Source organism: Nothoprocta perdicaria, unplaced genomic scaffold, assembly GCF_003342845.1.
Source record: "Nothoprocta perdicaria isolate Ctin4 unplaced genomic scaffold, notPer1 scaffold_190, whole genome shotgun sequence".
Taxonomy (NCBI): Eukaryota; Metazoa; Chordata; class Aves; order Tinamiformes; family Tinamidae; genus Nothoprocta; species Nothoprocta perdicaria.
Window position 1 is genome coordinate 1,154,224 of NW_020455094.1, and position 21,847 is coordinate 1,176,070.

General features: G+C 39.0%; 1 protein-coding gene across 1 annotated transcript in view; it reads right to left on the reverse strand.

The window, feature by feature from the left end:
• Positions 1–3,758: 3,758 nt before the first annotated feature.
• EPS8 (epidermal growth factor receptor pathway substrate 8) overlaps positions 3,759–21,847 on the reverse strand; it is a 96,595-nt gene continuing 78,506 nt past the window's right edge. Inside the window, exons 18-22 of the mRNA XM_026037113.1 lie at positions 20,081–20,224; positions 11,948–12,185; positions 8,521–8,701; positions 8,058–8,187; positions 3,759–4,743 (exon numbers count right to left, since the gene is read on the reverse strand). Coding sequence (XP_025892898.1) covers positions 4,630–4,743; positions 8,058–8,187; positions 8,521–8,701; positions 11,948–12,185; positions 20,081–20,224 — 807 coding nt within the window. The 3' untranslated portion in view covers positions 3,759–4,629. The remainder of the gene's footprint in view (positions 4,744–8,057; positions 8,188–8,520; positions 8,702–11,947; positions 12,186–20,080; positions 20,225–21,847) is intronic.

The following is a 21,847-nucleotide window of genomic DNA, read 5'->3' on the forward strand; positions in this document are numbered from 1 at the left end:
TTATTCAACTACCCCATTCAACAGCAGGCTTTTTGCTTTAATAGTTCATCACAAAATTGGTTATAATGAAACTGCCTAATTCGGTGCTGAGGTGGCAATGGAAATCTCTCCTAGAGAGCTTTGAAGATGTAGTTAAAGCAGTAAAAGCATCAGGGAGACAGGGTGCTTCAGAAGTATCGTGCAGACCCTTTTATGGTATATGATAACCTCATTTTTACTTGATTACAGTTATTGAAAGCTGATCCAGAAAAAAGAAAACTACTTTGGATTCATGCTGCATGCTGACATGCTTTCTGGTATCCTCACAGCAGACCTCTCAAGCCACTGCAGATCTGTAAAGCTGCCTCAGCTCTCTGCTCCCATCATGAGCTGAGGGATGAGCTTCATTCCTGCAGCTGTGCTGACACCAGCAGCACACACTAGCGCTGTGCTTGCAGCACCTGCAACAACTCCAGTTGCGTGTAAAAGCAGCTCTGCACACAGACCAACCTGTTATCTAAACCACAGAAGTTTGTTTTTTTTTTTTTTTTTCCCCATTATTACTCCATTCAGTGCATGGTCACGAGGAGGGGAGGGAAGCAAACGTGTAAAGCAAAAGACATATCTTGGTTGAGTGAAGCTGTCAGAGCTGTAGGTGAAAATGTCTCTTCTAATGTGCCCTGAGCAATGCCTCCTGTTATTTCACACCTACTTTGCAACCTCCTGCAAGGATTAAGAACAATTCCGAAAGCTTTATTACATTTTTATAGGTTCTTTTCCAAGCCTGAAGAGGATAAAGTCACCCATTGTCAAATACTCAACACGCAGTCCCTTGCATCAGGATAGCCCTTCCCTTCCCATTAAGTTCATCATCCACATACTCACACTCCCCCAACCTGCATCTAACTGTATGAAGGCCTTGTATGAAAGCAAAAACTCCAGCCAGGCAAAACCTGTTGCTTTTGGCCACTTCTTGTGAGAAGATAACATTGTTAGCAGTGATGAAATGGATGGGATCAGCAAGTTTTGTGCTTTCACAGACATCAGGGCCAAGTGGAAAGCATCTAGGAAGCCCTTCTGTATTCCTTTTTGCTCTCCTCCTTTATCTTAATCTAAAAATGTTATCAAGAAGCAGGCGCACAAACATTACTATCCCGCTACCGGATTTGATCTGGATGCTAGTGTAGGAAAAGGTCAGAGCAGCAACTCTCCAGTGGTAACTAGAGAGAAGCTGAAGACGGGCACTGAAGAACCAAAGGTATGCAGGCCTGCATCAGCTGCACTGCAACGTAACAGCAGGAAAGACTCAACGTGCCTTCGCCTACTCACAACGAAGGGAAAAAGAAAGCTTAAACCACACTGTGTTGGCTTTTATTGGGTTTCAATCCGTTCTGTTAGCTAGTTAGCCAAGTTCTAAAGTTACTGTTCAGCACTTCCAAGAACAGTTTCACAAACAGCGATGAATACGAGTAGAGTCACTGGCAGATCAGCACACTTCAGAATAACACCTCTCTTCAGATGCTTCCTAATCAACCATTGATTTTTGCACGTATCAACACACTGAAAATCTGCACTTCGTTTCTGGGCCCAAAGTAACACCTAATGTGTTTCATGTAACACAATAAATCAATAATTATTTTGGAGCAATGAAAGCATATTAAAAAAAAAAAAAAAAAACCCTCTCAGTTTGTCCAAAAAGCACTGAGCACTAATGAGTGAACATATGCAGCTAAGACTCGCCCCCAGTCCCAGTTAAAAATGCAGATTCAATGACAAAAAAATATTATGTTACCAAACACCATCTCTTCTCCCACATTTGAAAAAGCACTTTTATTGACATTTCTATAACCATTTCACTTTTTTCAAAAAGACACTCATGCATTGAATTGTTCTAAAAAATTAATATTAAAAAAAATCTTCTTTACTCAAATCCTACAGAAAATATTTTGAGTGCAATTTTGCATTGCTGGTTTTGACCATCACTATTAAAAAAAAAAAAAAACATTTTATTTTCACTTGGTTAACCTCAAATTCAATTTCCTTCTGATTTCTCATTATTGTCAGCAAGCTGAAAACTCAAAAACTTTTCAGTTGGAGGCAAAAAACACATCTGTGTATCTTAAATCATCAACGTAGTTTTCGCCCCAAAAGAGAACATCTGCCTTAATGCCACTTCGATTGCATTATGCACTTCGATTAGTATGATGCAAAATCATACTAATGTAGCACAGTTAAAAGGTAAATTGCACCTTCTGGCTGCATTGTATTAGTAAGTCATTACTATTTAACTATAGAAACAAACAAAATAGGTTATCCTTCTTATCACTGCAGTACATGGATCAGATGGCCTATTTCCCTCCCATATTATCTCCAAAGATACCTCTGACCATGCTGTTCACATTCAAACTGGTCTGTTTTCCTCCACACACCAGTTAACAATAACACAGCAATGTAGCTTCAAAACAAGATATGAAGCTGCCTCTTGCCTCCCAGGGACCTAATACGGTGCTTCTGCCAAGAGCAACAAACACCAAAAGTCTTGGAGCCAACTCCTTCCTTTTGAGAAAAAGCAAATGTAGGTTGCATGCTGGGATAAACCTACAGAATATGAAAATGGGGTTCATATTTTGACTATTGTAAAGGTAGTAAGGGTTAAAGCAACCATCACAACACCTCTTCTGATTTCAACACATTTTTCACCTGGAAAGACAGCAAGTAGTTTTTAAATGTTGGTCTCACAGAACTTCTAAGAGGCTTATGCCTCCTATGTACAAGTAAAGTAGCATCCATGCAGAAGTAGCTTCAGACCTTGCTTTATTTTATCACTCATTACCCAGAATAGGGCACTCTTCTGTACAGCAAACACTTTTGGGACTAAGTATAGGCAATTAAGTAGGATGAAGAAGAGAAAGAAAAAATGAATCAGAATAGTTCAAGTCTTTGGAGGACTGGATATGACCTTTGTTGATAGGACATATGGGGAGGTTGACAATTATATCCCATAACTGTGTATATAGGTCGACTAGATGCACTTATAAAGATGTTTTGGTTCAAGTGTTTTGTGCAGAGACAGGGCAGTCAAGAGTAATTATTTCTTCAACTGGGTAAGACAAGAATCCATTTATTGACCAGTGCAAACTTCAGCTTGGGGTTCTTCACTTCCTGATCCAATTCTGGAAAGACCTCATTTAAATAACAGGTGTAGCACTTGGTACTTTCAACAAGCATAAAGAATAGATTAAAATGTAAAAATATACATGTATATATATAAATATATATATATGAAAACACATAACCAACACACAGGAGTATTTTAAGGGCATTTACAATGAGTGGCACTGAACATCTTTATTAAGATTGGAATATTTCTTTTATGAAAAATTAATATGATTTTTTTCTTTTTTACTGTTAGGCAGAGAAAGAGCAAACTAATAGCAAAAATCAATAACACTTTCTTATTTCAATATCATCTTTGTAGTCACAAAGATACAACAATTTAACAGACATGAAATACTGTTTATTGCAGACTAAGCTGATTCACATGAAAAAGGCACTATGAAACTTAATCAAATGAGATGATTAAATGTCTAAATTAAGTGATATTATATATTATATATAATACATATATTATATATAAAATCACAAGACCATATGAAACAACAAACATTTGGGGGAGAAAAAAAAAAATCACTGCATCTTCAAAAATAGTATCTGCTGGAAGGGATGTTCCTTTTCTCCCCTTATGCTTCCAGGAATCCACTTTTTCACAGGATTCAGTCTACAAAGGAGCAACTTTTTTAAATACAGAAAAACAGACATGTGGAATCAACAGAGAAAGAAGTCTAGATTATACATTGTTCTTTTGACAGGTTAAGTTACAAAATGAAAAATGGAAGTTATTTAAAAAAAAAGAGAGTACTGCAAATTCCTTAAATTCTTTTATGGCTACTTATAGCAGGTCTGATCACCTCTTTCAGCTGGCTTGTATTACTATTTTCTACTTATTCCTTACTGTGTAATATTATGGTTCATCATGAGTGAAGCACTGATAAAAAATATTAACGTATAGAGTATTATTTTGCCATACACAGCATCATTAGTAATAAAACATCCAGAGTGGTGCAAGAAAGATTCAGTCTATGTTGGGGCTGCTGTTCTTTAACTAAACTTTTCTTCTTCAACTACTGACACTAGCAACTTAAACGTTCTGTAGATGAATGCACTAGAAAGCCTGAGCAAAAAGGCAAAACTGCAAATTGCAGCAGAAGATGAAATTCTAAATCTTATTATTATTGAATGGTTTGAATGCCTTATTTTCATTGCTGGCTCAGCTTCACTAAGATGAATCCAAAACAAAGACACATTTCATGTTTCTCTCTCATGGAATGATCACCTCCATAAAGCCTTTTTTTGGGGTGTGATTCAAGTGAGAAATATTTTCACTTGCCAGGTTCCTTCCTTGCATTTCTCATCTATTCATTCTGAATCGTGAGAGGCCAATAGCAGGTATTTCTGTGAAAACTAAATGTAATTCTCTTTATGGTGATCAGTCATGTTTACAAGATAGTAAGACTCCTTCACTGCTTCCTAAAGCAAAGCATGAGGTTATAATGTTAGGAACAACGGACTTAAAGAAAGGAGGAAAGATGTTTAGTGACTGCTTGCTTCATCAAAGGACTCCACTCCTGAATCGGTGGCAGCAGCACTGATTTTTTCTTGTCGCCTTCTCATTATTTCTTGCAGTTCTGAACTACCACTGTTAGCCTGTAAATGAATGAAACAGAACAGGAGTTATTTTGTGGTTGTGACATGGAATGAAGATTCTCTAACAACATTTTATTAAAAGAGATGCTTGAACAAGTTAAATCCACCTTGAGGCATCACAGCCGAAAATGCACTAAAATATTAAATTACATTTGGAATAGGAAATGTTTACACAGTTCTTGACTGTTGACCAAAAGAGTCTACAGGAGATTAAAAATGTCATCCTGCCTTTTAACACCACTGAAGATCTTTACTTCTCACACAAGTCCCTAGAGATGTTGGTTATCTATGGGGTGAAATGCCATCTCAGTAAATACAGGGTTAAAATCCACCAAGGTTGTTAGGATTCTGTCGTTGAATACTTTAAAATCGGGCGATTGTAGTTAGAAATTGTAGCACATAGACTTGGAGGGTTCATATTTACAGAGACACAAATTTAAGGCATTCTTGAGGGTCTGCAGAGCCACAGTCTTGTTAAGGCTTCAGAAACAGCCTTGGCATTCTGCATTACAGAGATGTTGTCATGCACTAGCTCCAGAGACAGGGATTTCAAACTTAGAACACAACAATATAAATTGAATCACATGAGCACCATCCCAATGGTCTCACCTGAGAAACAATACTGTAACAAGGTTGTATTTTTTATGCTAGGATGAAAAGCTACAGTAAAGGTCTGCTGACCTAGCTGCAAAACAGGGTACTCTGAAAGCCTAAATAACGCCCCAGTTATCTATTTGGTAGGGCAGGTCCAGAGGTCTGTAAACTCCAAACACCTTCCTGTATTTGCAGTCCGTTACTAGGTCATGTTTATAGCATGGCCACAAAATTCCTCTAGGAGTTTTGCTTCCTCTGATGTTTTATATCCTGGTTTGATACAAGGTTGAAGGACTTGCCATTAAAATAAAGCAAAACAACTCAAAAAGGTAAGATTTCTGAATTTCATCTGTCTGAGGTAGGAAAATAAAGCAGGTGAAGATCTGGTTTGTCAATATTTGGGTATTCAGAGCCAAATCTGAGACAGGTAGGCCATTCACTGGCTTGCAAAAATGAAATGAACCAAGAAATAGTTGTGGAAAATCCTGTATAGAAACAGAAAATAAAGACCAGGCAAGGAGTTCTGCATTATTAGAAAACTCAGGGGATTATTCCATCTCTGTCCACTATTGTTATTTGTGCTTAATGTCCAAGTCATTTACTGAAATGCAACACTATAATTACATAAAGGATGCCAGGACTACAGATCTTCATGCAACTTTGTCACTCACTCATCTTACACAACAACTACCATGGTCAAATCCCCAAGTTTTTTATAAAAGTATTCAATTACATTTGATTATACAACAGGCATGACACAATAGGCACGATACAACCAGTAGAGGTATGTGTAAAAGCTTCTGTTATCAGAAATGTTTCCAGTTTGCAGTAAAAATGTCTCCTTATTTGGAACAAGCAAGCTCTTATCTGCTTGGTAACATGTAGATAAATCACTGGTACGAGTGAACTGTACTTATTCTTTTAGATAACCTTCAATAAGGGACATTCATTCTTTAAGCCTGTGAGTTGAAATACTACACACACCAAAATGAAGGTGCTTCCAGTTCTAGGTAAGGCCGGGGGCTAACGCAACCGCATCTGTCAAAACTCAGGTAACTGAAGCAGAAAAATACTTCAGTTACGTACACGTATATAGCTATAAAAATATTTCACTAACAAGATCCAATGACCTTGTTAACTCTCAGCACCTGCTTATTAACACTTGCAGATGACTGAGTGCACAAGCTTTGATGGCTCAGTTTCCTGCAGAGTGGAGAGCTAATTGAGGCAGGCAGAAAAAGTGCAGGGAGGGCGGAAAAGGGACAGACTTCAACAAATTTGGTGCATTTCTGGTTTTCAAGTCAACTTCTACCATAAAGACAAAGAGAGATTTTTTAGGTATGTAAAGGAGGGACACACATATATCTGTAGAACAACCATGAAGTTAGTTTAACTCCCTATGAAGACACTGGGTCATTTCGCAGGACAGAGAACTCCTCAAAAGATAATGTTCTTTTCAGTGTAGCATTAAAGCTCTCATTTGCCCAATCTCCTTCAGCAAGTCAACATTCCATGTATAAAGATTACACAGCTCTTTTAATCACATCCTGAAACTTTTTTTTTTTTGATATATTTAAGAAAGGGAGAAAATGAAACATTTTCAAAGTTCTAAACCAGAGACCACATTACACTTAATAATGATATTCAAGCAAATGTGTGTTTAAAGCAATTTTAACACTTTTTGTTTCAATCTTGCATCTCAGTAGATAGAGGTCTTTTTTAATGGGATTTCAATGAAAGAATTGACATTTTAGGATGGTTGAATAATTTGCATTTATCTCTACTAGAAAGTGATTGATTGCACTGGACTCTTCTATGTGTCCATATAATGGCATATAATCCTAAAAATAAAGCATTTCTCCCCTCTTTTAATAGGGAAATGGGGCTTGAATAAATAAATAAATAAAAAGAAGTTTTAAGTAGGGACAGAAAGAAGCACTCTCTGGCCCACACTGATTGATAAATTGTAGACCTGTCATCCAATCTTCTCTTTAAAAGATGCCTGGCAGTAAAAACTTAAATATTTAATCAAGACAGTCTGAGCTTGGTGAAGGGAGACAGACAAAGACTTCCCCCCCCCCCCCAAAGCAGGATCTGAGGACTATTGTTTCCTTCTTGGGCTAATCCCATCTGCAGACTGTACTCTGAACCACTTCTGCACTTGCTGTGGCAAGTATCAAATACAAGAACTACGTAACTGCAATCTTCCTTGTTTAAAAGCCCAAAATGTCACAACATTCAACAGTTTGCTTGCTTGCTCACTCCACCATTTTCAGAGATCTTCTTCTACAGGAATAGAAGAAAAATTCTGGAATTGCATTGCTACCAAGAGCACCAGAGCTACTTTTCTGTCCAAACACCATGCAGAGCATAAAAGAAGAGAAAGAGCATTTCACTCTCTCCTGCAGTTTCCTTCCAAAGGGCCTTTTTTGGCTCACTTGTCTCCTTGCAACCTCAAGATCTTGCTTATGGGACACGATGTTGTAAGCTTCAAGACTTCAATACAAAACTCTTCCACCAAAGCTTTATTGAACTCAGAAGTAGGAGTGAACTGCACTGTTTTTAGGACTGCTGCTTTAATAACTTAATACCAAAATCACAGAAACTAAGGAACAACAAAACAAAAACTTTTCCCACAGAAAGGGCTCTTCATTTCCACCAAATTCAACCAAGTAAAACTTATTTCACGACTATCAGCAACCAAGAAGGGTTGTACCCACCTCTAGGGCCGATTTCTGTACCGTAATTTGGCTGTAGACCCGAGACCCTTCGGGGCAGACAGTCCTCAGTTCCTCCTTGTTGAGGGAGAAGAGCTGTGCTCCCGTCAGCACGCCGAGGCTGTTAACAGTCCTGGGAGCCACAACAATGACAGAACAGACCGTGAATAAGTAAAAAATGCATTGGCAAGGTGAAAGGACAACACTGGTATCCACATTTTACTCAGACAGGGTCACCAAATAAAGACCAAACTTCACGCAATGGGACACACAAGGGCAATTCAGCATGTGTCACAGCCAGTAGGTATTCATGGAGACTTTTACATAAAATTTAAAGATAATATATATACATATACACACACATATATATAAAAAATACCTTTATATATATACAGCTATATATGTTTCATATTTATTTAAGTTTTATATATCAAGAAGTTTTCTTACGCCTTTCCTCAAAACTTACACAGGGTTGAATCCTTTGGACTGCAACCATGCTTTGACATCCTCGGGTGACGAGTCATAAGTAATATTGACTACAGGGATGTTGGGTCGTGGCACATGGAACTTCCTCTGGGCAGCGCTCCGGCCAATGGTGAGCCGGTGGATGAGTTCATCCTGCACCTCCTCCATCTGGGATTTCCTTCCTGCAGAGAGAGGAGGGACACGGGCACCACAGTAATTACTTTCAAAGAGATGTCAAAATAATAATAATTAAAAAAAAAAGTGATATTTCTTCTTTTACCCTGCTTCTTTTACTCATTTTATTTTCCTTTTTCCTTTTATTTTAAAACTCATTCCTTCAGCCTGATTGAATTTTTGTGTTATTTTTATCCTCTTTTCCTCCCCCTTCTCCCTTTGCAAAACTACAATTAATTTCATAAAAGTAGGCAGAAGCCAAAGGGTGTAACTTTCATTTCAGGCAGAGAAGAGATTTAGCACAGTTAAAGTTTGTCCACAGGAACTCTGGCATTACTGTAAAGTGCTCTGATATAGAACTTTAAGTGACCTCAAAAAGTCTCAGGATTTCCTTAGGATGGTATTTTCAGCCAGCTTTAAGTAAAATTCTCACTTTGATACAGGAGTACATCAATTTCTCTAATGGATTCTGATCTTAAAAGTCATTCTCTTTCTCCAGTTGCACTGAGAACAAGGAAAGATGACCACTTCCCCCCAAAAAACCCCACAGGATTGCAAAAATGCTTCCTTCTTTGGTTTCCTTTTGGACTGTCCCCAAATCTTTCCAACGACCAAACTCTGCACAGGCTTCTTCTTTGTGAATCACCACCACACACTGACAGAAGGAAAAAAAAAAAAAAAAGCCTTTTGATATTATCTCTATTACAAAATAGCCCCAGGTTGTAAGGGAACAAATAATGAAAGTCTTTGAGGCATTCAGACTATTGGTATATATATATATATATTTCAAGTCAGGAGCTTGAATCAGATGCCAAAATGACATGTGCTCAGTGATATGTGAAGGTTTGAGGATGAGATACATGAGTAAAGCCTTTAGGCAACGTTACCGAAGCATGAACCAGTTATTTCCCCAAACAGGAAGACAGCAAGAAAATTGCTATCTCCCTTCTATTTACACAGATCTGAAAGGACTTGCACTTGAGCTTGTCCATGGCTTTATCAAGAGATAAATATTTAGCTGCTAGACATGAGATTGTCGGTGGGTTTAGACACGCTATTATAAATACATAAAATGCAGTCTCAGCTTGAAGCAGCGTCTCCACTTGTTGCTTCTCGGCAGGGTTCAGGAGGGTCCCTGGGCAGAAGCCACACAAGCACTGACACCCCTGTCCTCTGCACGAGCAGTTATGAAGAAATAACTGAGGTACCTAAAGACCATCAATGCTTCAGTGGTGGCTCATCATAAAGGCATAAGCAGCAGTTTTCCATCCCTACTAAACTGGAAAGAAGGCAATCTAGGCTTTGGGTAAGCACATCTGCTGTAGCATGTGCTGTCCTCTTTAAATGGAACTTAAGGCAATCATTTATATGGCTGAAAAAAGTTCATTCTCGCTTTCCCCAACTTCTAAAAACACTCACTTTTCTGCTTTTATTTAAGTAATACACCATCTAAAATAGGACAAAGCTAGAAGCTTTCTTAGAGAAAACAGCAAGGGCGCACGTCCATGATTCTCTAAGATGTTGTTCTCCATTTATAATTTCCCAATAATTTGGGAAATAATTTGTTGATGAAACAAAAACAGTCTTGATACAAAAGGGTCTTAGCCTACTTCAGTTTAGAGCTTAAGGAAGAGCTTGTCCAACACAAGGCAAGGTGAAAACAGGCTTCCCTGGCTGCATTTTGCACCTCTAAGGATGCTTATTCCAGAAGGCATGCAGGAGGAAGAAAGTCCTTCTGCAAAAAGGAATATGCTCGGATCCATTTCTCACTTCCAGGGGAACTAGGGGTTTTGATAGTATGGTGGTGATGGGGATGGGAAAAGCTGCCAACTCTTTAACTGCAAAAGCTCATCCTAGTTGGAGGTCTGTAGGGGTCAGCCCTCAGTTTGGTCCTGTTCAATTTATTCATCAATGACCTGGATGAAGGGATGGAGTGGCGCCTCAGCAAGTTACTTATGATACCAAACTGGAATGAGTAGCTGATACCCTAGAGAGCTGCCATCCACAGGGACCTAGACAGATTGGACAACTGGGCATTGAGAAACCTCATGAAGTTCAGCAAGGGTAAGGGCAGGGTCCTGCACTTACAGAGGAATAACCCCAGACACCAGTACAGGCTGTGGACTGACCTTCTGGAGAGCTGCCCCGCAGAGAGGGACCTGGGCGTCATGGTGAATGACAAGATGACCATGAGGCAGCAGTGTGCCCTGGTGGCCAAGAAGGCCAACGGGATCCTGAGGTACATTAAGAAGAGTGTCTCCAGCAGGTCGAGGGAGGTGATGCTCCCCCTATACACAGCCCTGGTGAGGCCACATCTGGAGACTGTGTCCAGTTCTGGGCTCCCCAGTACAAGAGGGATGTGGAGCTACTGGAGGGAGTCCAGCGCAGAGCTACAAGGATGATCAGGGGCCTGGAACATCTGCCCTATGAGCAAAGGCTGAGGGAGCTGGGCCTGTTCAGCCTGGAGAAGAGAAGGCTGAGGGGGGACCTGATCAGTGTCTATAAATACCTCAAGGGAGGCAGTGAGGAAGAGGGGGCAGCCTCTTTTCAGTGGTGGATAGCGACAGGACTAGAGAAAATGGTCACAAACTGAAGCACCAGAAGTTCCACAGGATCAAGGAAAAAATTCTTAACAGGGTGACAGAGCCCTGGAACAGGCTGCCCAGAGAGTGTGAAATCTCCCTCTCTGGAGATCTTCAAAATCTGCTTGGACACCGCCCTGTGCTACATGCTCTGGCTGACCCTGTTTGTGCAGGGAGGGATTGGACTAGATGGTCTCTCAGGGTCCCTTCCAACCTCAGATTCTATGATTATTTTGACAGAGTTTGCTTTAATAGCTATAGTAAACACTTGCCCGTGAGTTTTAGGTGGTTGTAAGCTAAGCAACTGCACTGCTTAATGAGTTTTTAGAGAAAAAAAATACTGATTTGCAGAGTAAGTTACTTCAAGCCAAATTTTGCCTTTAAATTGATATTGTGTAAGCGCATCAAAGTTTGGAAGCTCTGATTATGATTCTCTTTATACAGCATGGTTCTTATGCATCAGCTAGACCTGCAAGTCTGTGGCCTTGAATACATGCTCCAAAATGGCTAAAGCATAGTTAAACACTGATGAAACTGTAAACAAAAATTACTTTAAAAGCGATTTAGATACACAGGAGGAAAGTGTATGTTGGGCTATCAGCATTTGCCACAGTAGAGTCTTTGATTAGTGGCATCCCAACAGACATACATAAAAGGAGAGGATGAACTTACGGTCCACGGGAAGCTGCTTGTGCCTCTGGCTGTCGCGTGCCACGCTGCCCCCGCCGCTGTCACTCGACGTGCTGCTCTGGCGGCTGATGGTTGGAGCTTTGGGCACCGGGACGGGGATGGGCGCTGGGGTGCTGGGAGGGAGCGGGACGGCCACGGGGACTGGAGCGGGCGTTGGGGGCGGTGAAGGAGTGACGGGAACCGGGTCGGGTTGTTTTGCAACATGGTCCATCCTTTGTTTCTGAAAGGGTTCAGACAGACTTGGTTCAGTGACAGAGCTTGGGCAAGAAGTCGGAGGGATTCCAGTCTTTGCAGAAAAACGCTCAGACGTTTGTCACCAACTGATCTCTTTTATTCCAGAAAGACATCTTTCTTGCTAGGTAAGAGTTCTAAAATTCACCAAAACTTGGTTTCTCAGAATTCACAAGAATCATCTTACCTGCAACTCATTTCTTTCTTAAAGACAATGATTTCTAAAAGTGAAAGCACTAAGTTCAAAACTTCTGTTTGCTGGCCCTTTTGACCAGCTTCCAGAAATTTCTGAATTGTTGAGTTTATCAGTATAAAAACATATGTTTTAGAGATATTAAATGAAAAGTAGTGAAAACCAAACATACCCAGCCACACCTAAGCCTGACTAATACTTTAATTTGTGAGGATTACTGAGATTGGGGTTACTTATTATTCTTTGAGCTGTAGACATTGTGTAAGAAATTCCTGCTCCTCCTACCAATTCAGTTCTGACACTTCAACCATTGTGTGACCATTATAAGCCACAGCTTTAAATTATCCAATTTAAAAAACTCACAGAAGTCCACAATGCTTGGAATGTTTTCCTCCCTCCTCTTTATGAAACATCTTTTGAATATATACAGTTCCATAACTGTGGAAATTATTTTGCTATTAATAAGTAACTGTGGCAGAAGTCCCATACCAGGTGTCTCAAGAGTAATTTTGAGGAATGCTTTCTTCTCCCTGTATTTGCCTTTAGAGTAGTGCCAATTACAGCAAAAGGCATACCCTTTCCCCAAAGGGATCCCGGTGATGGACCAGCCCAAAAGTTCATAAGCTATGTGCACCACTCTTTCCTTTCAAAGGGTCTGAAGTACACATCTCACTCTTTCAACAGTGCTCCCTCCCTGCAGTTTTTGACCAACATAGCCCAAAAGCTTAATATTCAGGTTTGTTTGCTCAGGAGTAATATCTCGTTTCTGGGTTATAAGAAGTCTGCTTGCTTTGGGTGAGAAATTAGATGAGCACATTCCCCAGACTCATTCCTCCTTCCTGAAATACCCTTCCCTGTTTCCTTGGGTGTACAGGGTTTATGACAGATTAAGTAGAAAAATATTTGTAGGAGCCATACATTGAGTTTGATCAACACATCACTGCCCTGGCAACAATCAAGCTTTCATTAAACCTCAGCCACTGCCTTCTGCAGAAATCTCCAAACTGCTAACTGGTAGGAGGTGAAGGAACGCAAGGCATTTCATGGTTAATATAAACTGGGACCATGGCAGCCAAGCTGCACTGAGCTACACCACTGAAAAGAACATATTTGATGAGCTTCTATAGCCAACAATCAAGCTTAAACACAAATATTCTTTTTTTTTTTCCACGCTCTCTTAAATTGTAGTGATCAGATACTTAAGGATATATTATAGTCTTATAATAATCTCCCCCATTAAACCTATTTCTTTTCCTAGAGTTGTTTAAACATATTAGTCTCAATTATTTTGTGTTTGACTTCTACAGTACATTGTAGAGATTTAAGTCATAGGATTTACTACTTCTATGATGACAAGACAATAATTGCTTTTAAAAATGTCAAATGACAAGAAAAGTGATGTGCAGAATATAAAAGAGAACAGATAGAATAATGAATATTAAAGAAATCTGTCCTTTGGTAGAAACCTGACTGCTGTAGTAGGCATATAATAATTATACCATAATTTATAATGTATAGATATAGTATACTATATCAAAAATAAGGTTACTGAATTCAAGTCCTTTACAGGTATTAAAATGTCATACTGGTATTCAGAAATAACATTATCTTGTTCTCAAATTCAAAATTTCTGGAGCATTATCCCCACAATGTACTGTTACATATCTCCCTGCCACTGACTTTCTTGAACAACATGCAAAAAGGAAACGGACAAAAAAAGACTTGCTCTTTTTATGGCAGAAATCATCCATTACAAAGCAAGGCATCCACTGCATATCACTGCAATCACAATTCAGAAAGGGACAGCTAAACACTACATGTAGCTCTAAATTGATGCTACTAAAGCAGCTGCCGAACTGTTATACTGCAACTGCAAGCCTCACCAAAACAACCTGCTGCAAGTTGCAGTGAAAATAAAAAAGGAAGAATATTCAGTCATATTCTACATTTACATAACACCAAATTGAAATATGCTTCAAATTTTGTATTTTTGCTCAAAAGACAATTATATTCTAGCATCAATTTAACTTTTTTTTTTTTTTTTGCCTTCGCAATTCTAGATTTTTTGAGGATGCTCAGACCTTCTTCTAGGTGTGTTTGCTACTTTCTACAAACAAAGCAAACATGCACTTGAGCATTTTGTAACTGCGTAGTCCAAAAGACTCATTTTTGATATTCAATATCAGAAGAGCAATTTTGTTACCTCTGAAAGCTCTCCCAACAATTGCTGTGAGGAAAAGGGAATGGACACAACAACAGTATTGTTAAAAAATTAAAAATAACTGCCTCATGTATCACTCATGAAATACTATACATACTAGAAATTTAAAAACAAAAGAATATCAGTGCTAATAATCACCTCTTCTTATTCTCAAAGCAACTAACATAATGAGTTATTTCCATTTTTTTCTTTTCAGTAATGAGTGAAACACTGGTTACCCTAACATATATAAGTGGTATCACACAAGCAATGAGCTCTTTTCAAAGCACCTATCCAAACTGACTGAAAACTCAGAAATAGGTGTAAAAAAAAAAGATAAATGTGGAGAATACTATCATATCATTTTTTTAAAGAAGCACTTAAACTAAAGAATGTAGGCTGATTTACAAAATGATGTAAACGTAATTTACTGCTGACAGACACGTACCCACTATTTTGATGACTGCTACCAGAGTGATGAATATTCCTTGTTTATTTCCTCTCCTTTATTTTTTTGAATAACAGATCAAATTGTAACTCATGGAAATTGGAACAAATCCAACAAATTATGCAGAATAATTCTGATATACACTTACTAAAAATCTGGATATATGAGAGAAGCTTTCTAGTATTTTTTAAAAAACAAACATCTTTGTATTCCACACAACAAATGCAGGTTTTGATGATCTTTTTAAACATCTTGTAAAAAAATCAACATATTACATGATTTGAGCTATTTTTCTGTAAGATCATGACTCTCAATAAAAGTGATGAATATCAACTCTAACTCTTGATTATTGGAGGAAAATTGAGAACAATATATTTGAAAATATATACCACAAACAAGGCATATATGCTTTCAAACTATGGAAAATACAGACTTAATATTAAGAGTCATCAGATGCTAACCATAATCAGCATAATTGCTGGGAAGTGCTCTCATTAAGTTAACACAGACACAAAGGTTCCTATTTATTCTCTTTCTCAGCATCTTATGTCACATCCTTGTCTGCACAGCCACAGAGCTTCACCAAGAGGATGGCAGAGCATTTAGCCTTGTTTTTTTCAACAGCATTTTGCTCTGGGTGTTTTCTTGACACTCCTTTTAGGCTCTCCCACTTGGGACAGGTGCCTCCATCCTTAGACTAGTTTTTAAAACGTAACAGTGCACCAATTGTTAGTCTATAACCAAAAGGGACAATTGTACCCAAGACTGGGAGAGAAAATTTCAAGGGAGGCAGAAAATTTCAAAAGGAGCCCCTTTGATGGGCTTGGTTATTTCCCACAGCCAGTCAGCTGCCTGTGAAAATCCCATTGCAAGGCACCTAACTCATATTTTCTAGGGTATAAAAATATATCTTTTAATTTGATTTATGAATCCCAACCCCACACTGGCAGGCAAAAAGAAGTTGTGTGTAATAATAATGAGTGTCATCAAATCTAAGCCTTTTGACACATATGTGCCTATCTACCGCACAGGCAGCCAATTACCTCTGAAATGAAAACACTGATACCAGAACAGCAGGCTAGAAAACAAGATGTACCTTAGAAGAGAAGGAATGGACAAGAAAATTTAACAGAATTTAAAAACTGAAATTGGTATTAGATGGCATGACTCCTATTTCTTACAAAATATATTCAGTGGGTGAACTGGGAACATTAAATTCCTATTAATCAACTCATTTTTACAGATATTCAGTGGCCATTCCACATAATAAATGCCATCCCACAAATTGGGACTGGATCAATGTTCAATTGGACAGAAAAATCATTATCTTTTAGATCAAAAAGTTTCAGTTCAATGGAAACTTTTAAAAGTATTTGCTATGAAAGGAGGTTAAATAGATACTGGCTCACAGTCAGGAATTCTGACATCTCTTTGGCCACACAATCTGAGCATCTGGCAACTATGTTTGTCCACTTTGTGATCAGCAGGAAAGATACCACTTGGCAAAAGATAAGTATGACACTAAGAACCAAGTCTGGGCACAAATGTTCTGCTTGAGGGGAAACCACTACCCACAGAGAGATATTTTAGGAGAATTGCTCAATAAAGAGACTTGAGAGAAAAGCTGTGATGGTCGATTGCCAAAGAAGGCAAAGGACACTTGCCCAAAACGAGGTGGAGAAATTGTCTTGGTGCTCAAATATCATAACAACAAAAGACTTCATAGAAAAGGTGTTCTATTGCAACAAATCTGGAACTAACAAGAATTTGAAATGCAATAATGAAGGAAGAAAGATTAAAAAAAAACCCAACAGATTAAGCAATTAGATTAAGATAGGCCTATGACTGAATACTAGTGACTTCCACACAAACCTCCCCAGTTAAGCTTTTGCTGACTGACAGCTGGTCAGCACTGCACCATGCCGTGCTGAATCCCCACAGTCATCGTGGGGAACACGAGTCTTGGATTTCGTGAGAGAACACAGTCATTGTCATGGACCGCATGCCCTGACAAGAAAGGTAGCACAGCCAGGCTTGTTGTTATTTTTTGTTTTGTTTTCAAATACGACTTCATACTCTGCGCTTCAGTATTTCATACATATCAGGGACAAAATACTTACTTCATTTAGAAAGGTTATGAGATAAATATCATTCCCACAAAGAAACATGCCTCTAGCCTAATTATGTTTTTCAGTTTTCCTTTTAAAATAGTAGAAAATGTTAATAAAATCACCAGTAAAGTGAAAAAAAATGCATTTATTACTTGGTCTTTAAATCTACCAGGCCACTAAGGTGCTTGGGAAACTTTAATATCCCTATACAATGGGTGGTGAATTTCCACCATTGTTTCATGATAAAAGGCAGACCAAAATGGCCAATGCCAAAGGAAACTTTGATAACCAGTGATTAATGCCAGTTGAAGAAATAAAGCACAAAAATGCTTGCTAAATGTAGAGAAGTACTAAATGTTTAAGAATATTGTTTCAGAGGAACTATTCAAGAGTCTTTCCTGACCAGGATAAAGGTCATGTTACAGACTTGGACTCACAAAAATGATGAAATAACTATCATGTTGCTTGTAATCACAGAGTGGTTGAGGTTGGAAGGGTCCTCTAGAGATCATGAAGGGTCCTCTAGAGCACATCTAGAGGACCCTAGAGCAACCTCCCTGCTCAAGCAAGGTCACCTAGAGCACGTGATACTTCTGCAAGTATAGTAACAAACTACTCAATACTCTGAAGTAACTATTTGGACTTGAATTCTACACTGGTTTGAGTGAAAAACAGAAACTTAATCCAGTCTACCAATTCAGAGGCCCCTAGCAGGATGCACAGAGTTTTCAGTCAGTAGAGTAATCGCATGCAAAAATGATGTTTTAATGTGACTCTTTGCCTTCCATAACATGCAAACATTTTTTTTGTCACCTATACTTTGAAGGTCAGTAGTCTCCAAACAAATACATTAACCTTTTGCACAAATACAATTCCTCATCATAAATAGGACGAGGGTGCTCCCCATAGCTAGCACTCCACTTTGAAAGACCTCAAATGCTTCACAGCTGTAAAAAAAGCTAACTGAAGAGACTGGTAGAAACCTGTGCAGCACTGCACGTGGAAAACCCACTCATGCTCAGCGTTTCTCCAAAGGCACTGATGGGAATGAGCTTCTCTTTCCTGCCTTACCCACAAGTTTTCCCGTTTGACTTTGAGCAGTGTTTCATACCTCACTGAAACAACGGTACTGTGATCAAAATAAAGACTGTTAGGCAAATGGGGCCCAAACAAACCATGTGTCTATCACACAGGAGGCTCATGAGCACACCCAGGAGCCCTAAATTTACAGTAAGTCACCACACAGTTAAGAACAACTTTACTGACACTATGTCTTGATAAAGACTACCTTTATCTTGCATAACTCATTATCTTCTCGAATAGTTTTGTATTATTTCAAGCTCAATATAAATAAGTTAAAGTACAAAAAAAAAAAAAAAAAAAAAAAAAAAAGACTGTAGGGAACAACCTCCAGAGGCGAAAGAACCAGATCATCTTAAATGCCATTCTCTGCTCCCAATTTTCCTAGGTGTGTGGAGAACACTTTGTGAAAATGGGGATTTCATTATTTCTCATAACATGTAAATATTTCATATGGAAGACTTCAAAACCTGCAGTGTGTTACAGAAAAAAATCTCTACCCAAAACTACACTCTGTCTGTTCAATATTTCTTAGCAAATGTCAAACACAGTTACATGCGCTTAAAGATGAAATTAGATCTTTAAATGAGGGTTTGAAAAGCACTCTAGATACATGCTTCATTGCACACACACACACACATAAAAACCAATCAGTTTAGAAAGAACGCAAAAGGTGTTTGGCAAACATTTAGGGACAGGAAAAAAAAACCTCACAAATAGTCTGCTTTAAAGATCACCAAGCTCAAGAGAGGTCTACCGAAGCACAGGGCCAGAAATATCCTGAGACATGTTTCTCAGGAGACTTTGCATATCTCTGCAAAGCTGGGAAATACTGCAAAGGCTGTATAAGGCTGTATCTTTCATGTTAGCTATGCATACAGCATCTGTCACAGCGACACTGTCAACTGTGACTTTTACACCATTTTGCAACAGAAAAAGTTAACAGCAGCATCATGGTATTTCTAGCTTTTCAGGCTTCAGCTGGAGTGCTTAGACACAAGGCATAAATATTAGGTTAAATTATATTAAATTTCAAGTTTCAACAGAAGTTTGGCCTGCATTTGGGCTGAAAGTGTGATTCAGAGGCAGGCCTGGAGCTTCTGCTTAATCCAAACACATTTGCCTTGCTTGATTATGAGCCTGCAGCCCACTCAAACCTAGTGCAAGAATGCGTAATACAACTGTATCACACAAATCCTTACTCAAGTGGATAGTCACACTGGGATAAGATTATTTTTTCCTGCCCGTTCTTGCTTGCTTTTATTATTTTATCCTATAAATCTATGTATACAAGAAATAACAAAAAATACTTAATTCTATACCACAACATGAAAATTAGGCCAGAAGTCTAGATGTTTTGTGAATTCAAGCATCTATTTTCTTACAACTCCAAAATTACAGTAATTAAATAAATTCAAGACTAAGAGACACACACAAAGGCAGAAAAGAAAAGTTCATGTTCACTCTCCTCAAGAAAACAAAGATGACCCTACCTTAAATAATTCAAACTCCTTCTTTGGCATCAACAGCTATCAATCCACAAAGGATATTTGCAATTGAAATAAATGCATAAGCTTCCATTAGGATGGAAATTACCACCTCTCAGTAAACAAGTAGAAAAAAAAAAAGAAGAAAAAAAAGAAACACTTAAAGGAAAAGACTTTGCTATATTTCTGTCTTTATTCTCATGTTAGACACTACACAATAGGAATCAACTTCACCCTTTAAAAAAAAAAGTCTTCTGCTACATCAGTGGAGCATGCAGGACTAAATTTTGCTATTGACATCTGTCCTTCAAAACACATGCACGTTTACTTCAAAAGAAAGTACCACTCCTAAGGAATGGGCTTACCTGGATGGTGCGGGTATATGCAGGTTCTGACCATCCTGGACCACCTTCTTGACTTCTCAGTGGGTCCAAAATGTTGTTTGGCACAAAGCCTGCACTGCCGCTTTTATTCTGAACCTTCCACCACTGTTTCCTGTCATCTAGAATCTGAAATAATTTGGCAAGTTAATTATGTATTTTTTCCTACTTTTCTCCTGCCAGCATTTAGACTTTACGCAATACAAAAACAAAACTACAATTTTGCCATTTTCATTTTTTCTGAAAGATCTTACAAAGATGTCTCTAAAGAAGCACTGATTATCCTTGATTATCACCATAATTAATTGTACACTGTAGTGCTGCACTTTTCAAAACACAGCTCTGAAGAAATGACTTGAAAGAAAAGTATTTAATGAACTCATGTGAACTCAGGTAAGCTCACATGTGAAGGACAGCAGTGGAAACACTTGTGCAAAGATGATGACATCTCAACAATCCATCTACTGCTGATAGTGACAATTAGAAGAAGTAACTCCAGGTATGGAGAAAATGCATCATTCTGGAAGGCACAAATTTGGAGACTGAGTATTTCTGAGTAAAGGGGAAGCTGGTACAGGTTGACTAGCAGAAAAGTGATTTCTGACTACCTACAATGTCATCTTACATAAAACATTTTCTCCTTACTGCTCCTTCCCTTCTGCACTTCTCCCGCTTTCAAGTTACCTGCCATTCCTGGAATGGACAGCCTTTCATTATGCCTTGTGCAAACACTGATGGTACATAGAGCTGGTTATTGAAATACTGTCAAAGGATGCTTTGAAAAGCAACACTGGAGAGGCCAGGAGAATATACAAATATATTTATGATGTGAACTTCTACAGCAACAATTGTAAGTCTGCACAAAGTCTCTTTAGTGTTACAGTACAGGCAAGATAATTAGTTGAGTTTTCCATATTAATAGAGATAAATCTAAAATGTTGAAAGCATTACTTGAGACAGTCACACTGACCACAGGGAAGATAGTGCCTTCAGAAACACTAGAAATCATCAATTGCAGGGCCATGATCTCTTTGCAATTACTGAGACATGGTGGGGCTGCTCTCATGACTGGAACATGGCCACGGATGGTCTTGTGCTTTTCAGAAAGGACAAGCCATGAAGGTGAGGTGGCAGAGTTGTGCTATACGTGAGAGAGCAAGTGGAATATATGGAGCTCAGCATAGGGTAGGATGAGTCAAGAATCTGTGGGTGAGGATTAAAGGGTAGGCCAACAGGGGTGATGCTGTCTTGGGTGTTTACTACAGGTCCCCTGACCACAAAGTGGTGGATGAGGCTTCTACAGTCAGCTTAAGAAGCCTCCCGATCGCAGGCCCTAGTCCTTATGGAAGGCTTCAACCCCCAACAAGGGGACAGGAGCTGCTAGACCTGACACTAACAAACAGAGATGGTCTAGTTGGAAATGTGAGGGTTGGAGGCAATCTTGGCTGCAGTGACCATGAGATGTTGGAATTCATAACCCTGGGTGGAGGAAGATGGGCAAGAAGTAGGGCAGTAAGTAGACTTGCTGCGCTGGACTTCAGGAGGGCCAACTTTAGCCTCTTCAGAGACCTGCTGGGAAAGATCCCATGGGCTAGGGCTCTAGAAGGAAGAGGGGCCCAGGAGAGCTGGTTAGTTTTCAAGCGGCATTTCCTCCATGCCCAGCAACAGTGCATCCCTGTGCGTAAGAAGTCAGGCAGAGGGGGCAGGAGACCTGCGTGGATGAGCAGAGAACTCCTGACAAAACTCCAGCAG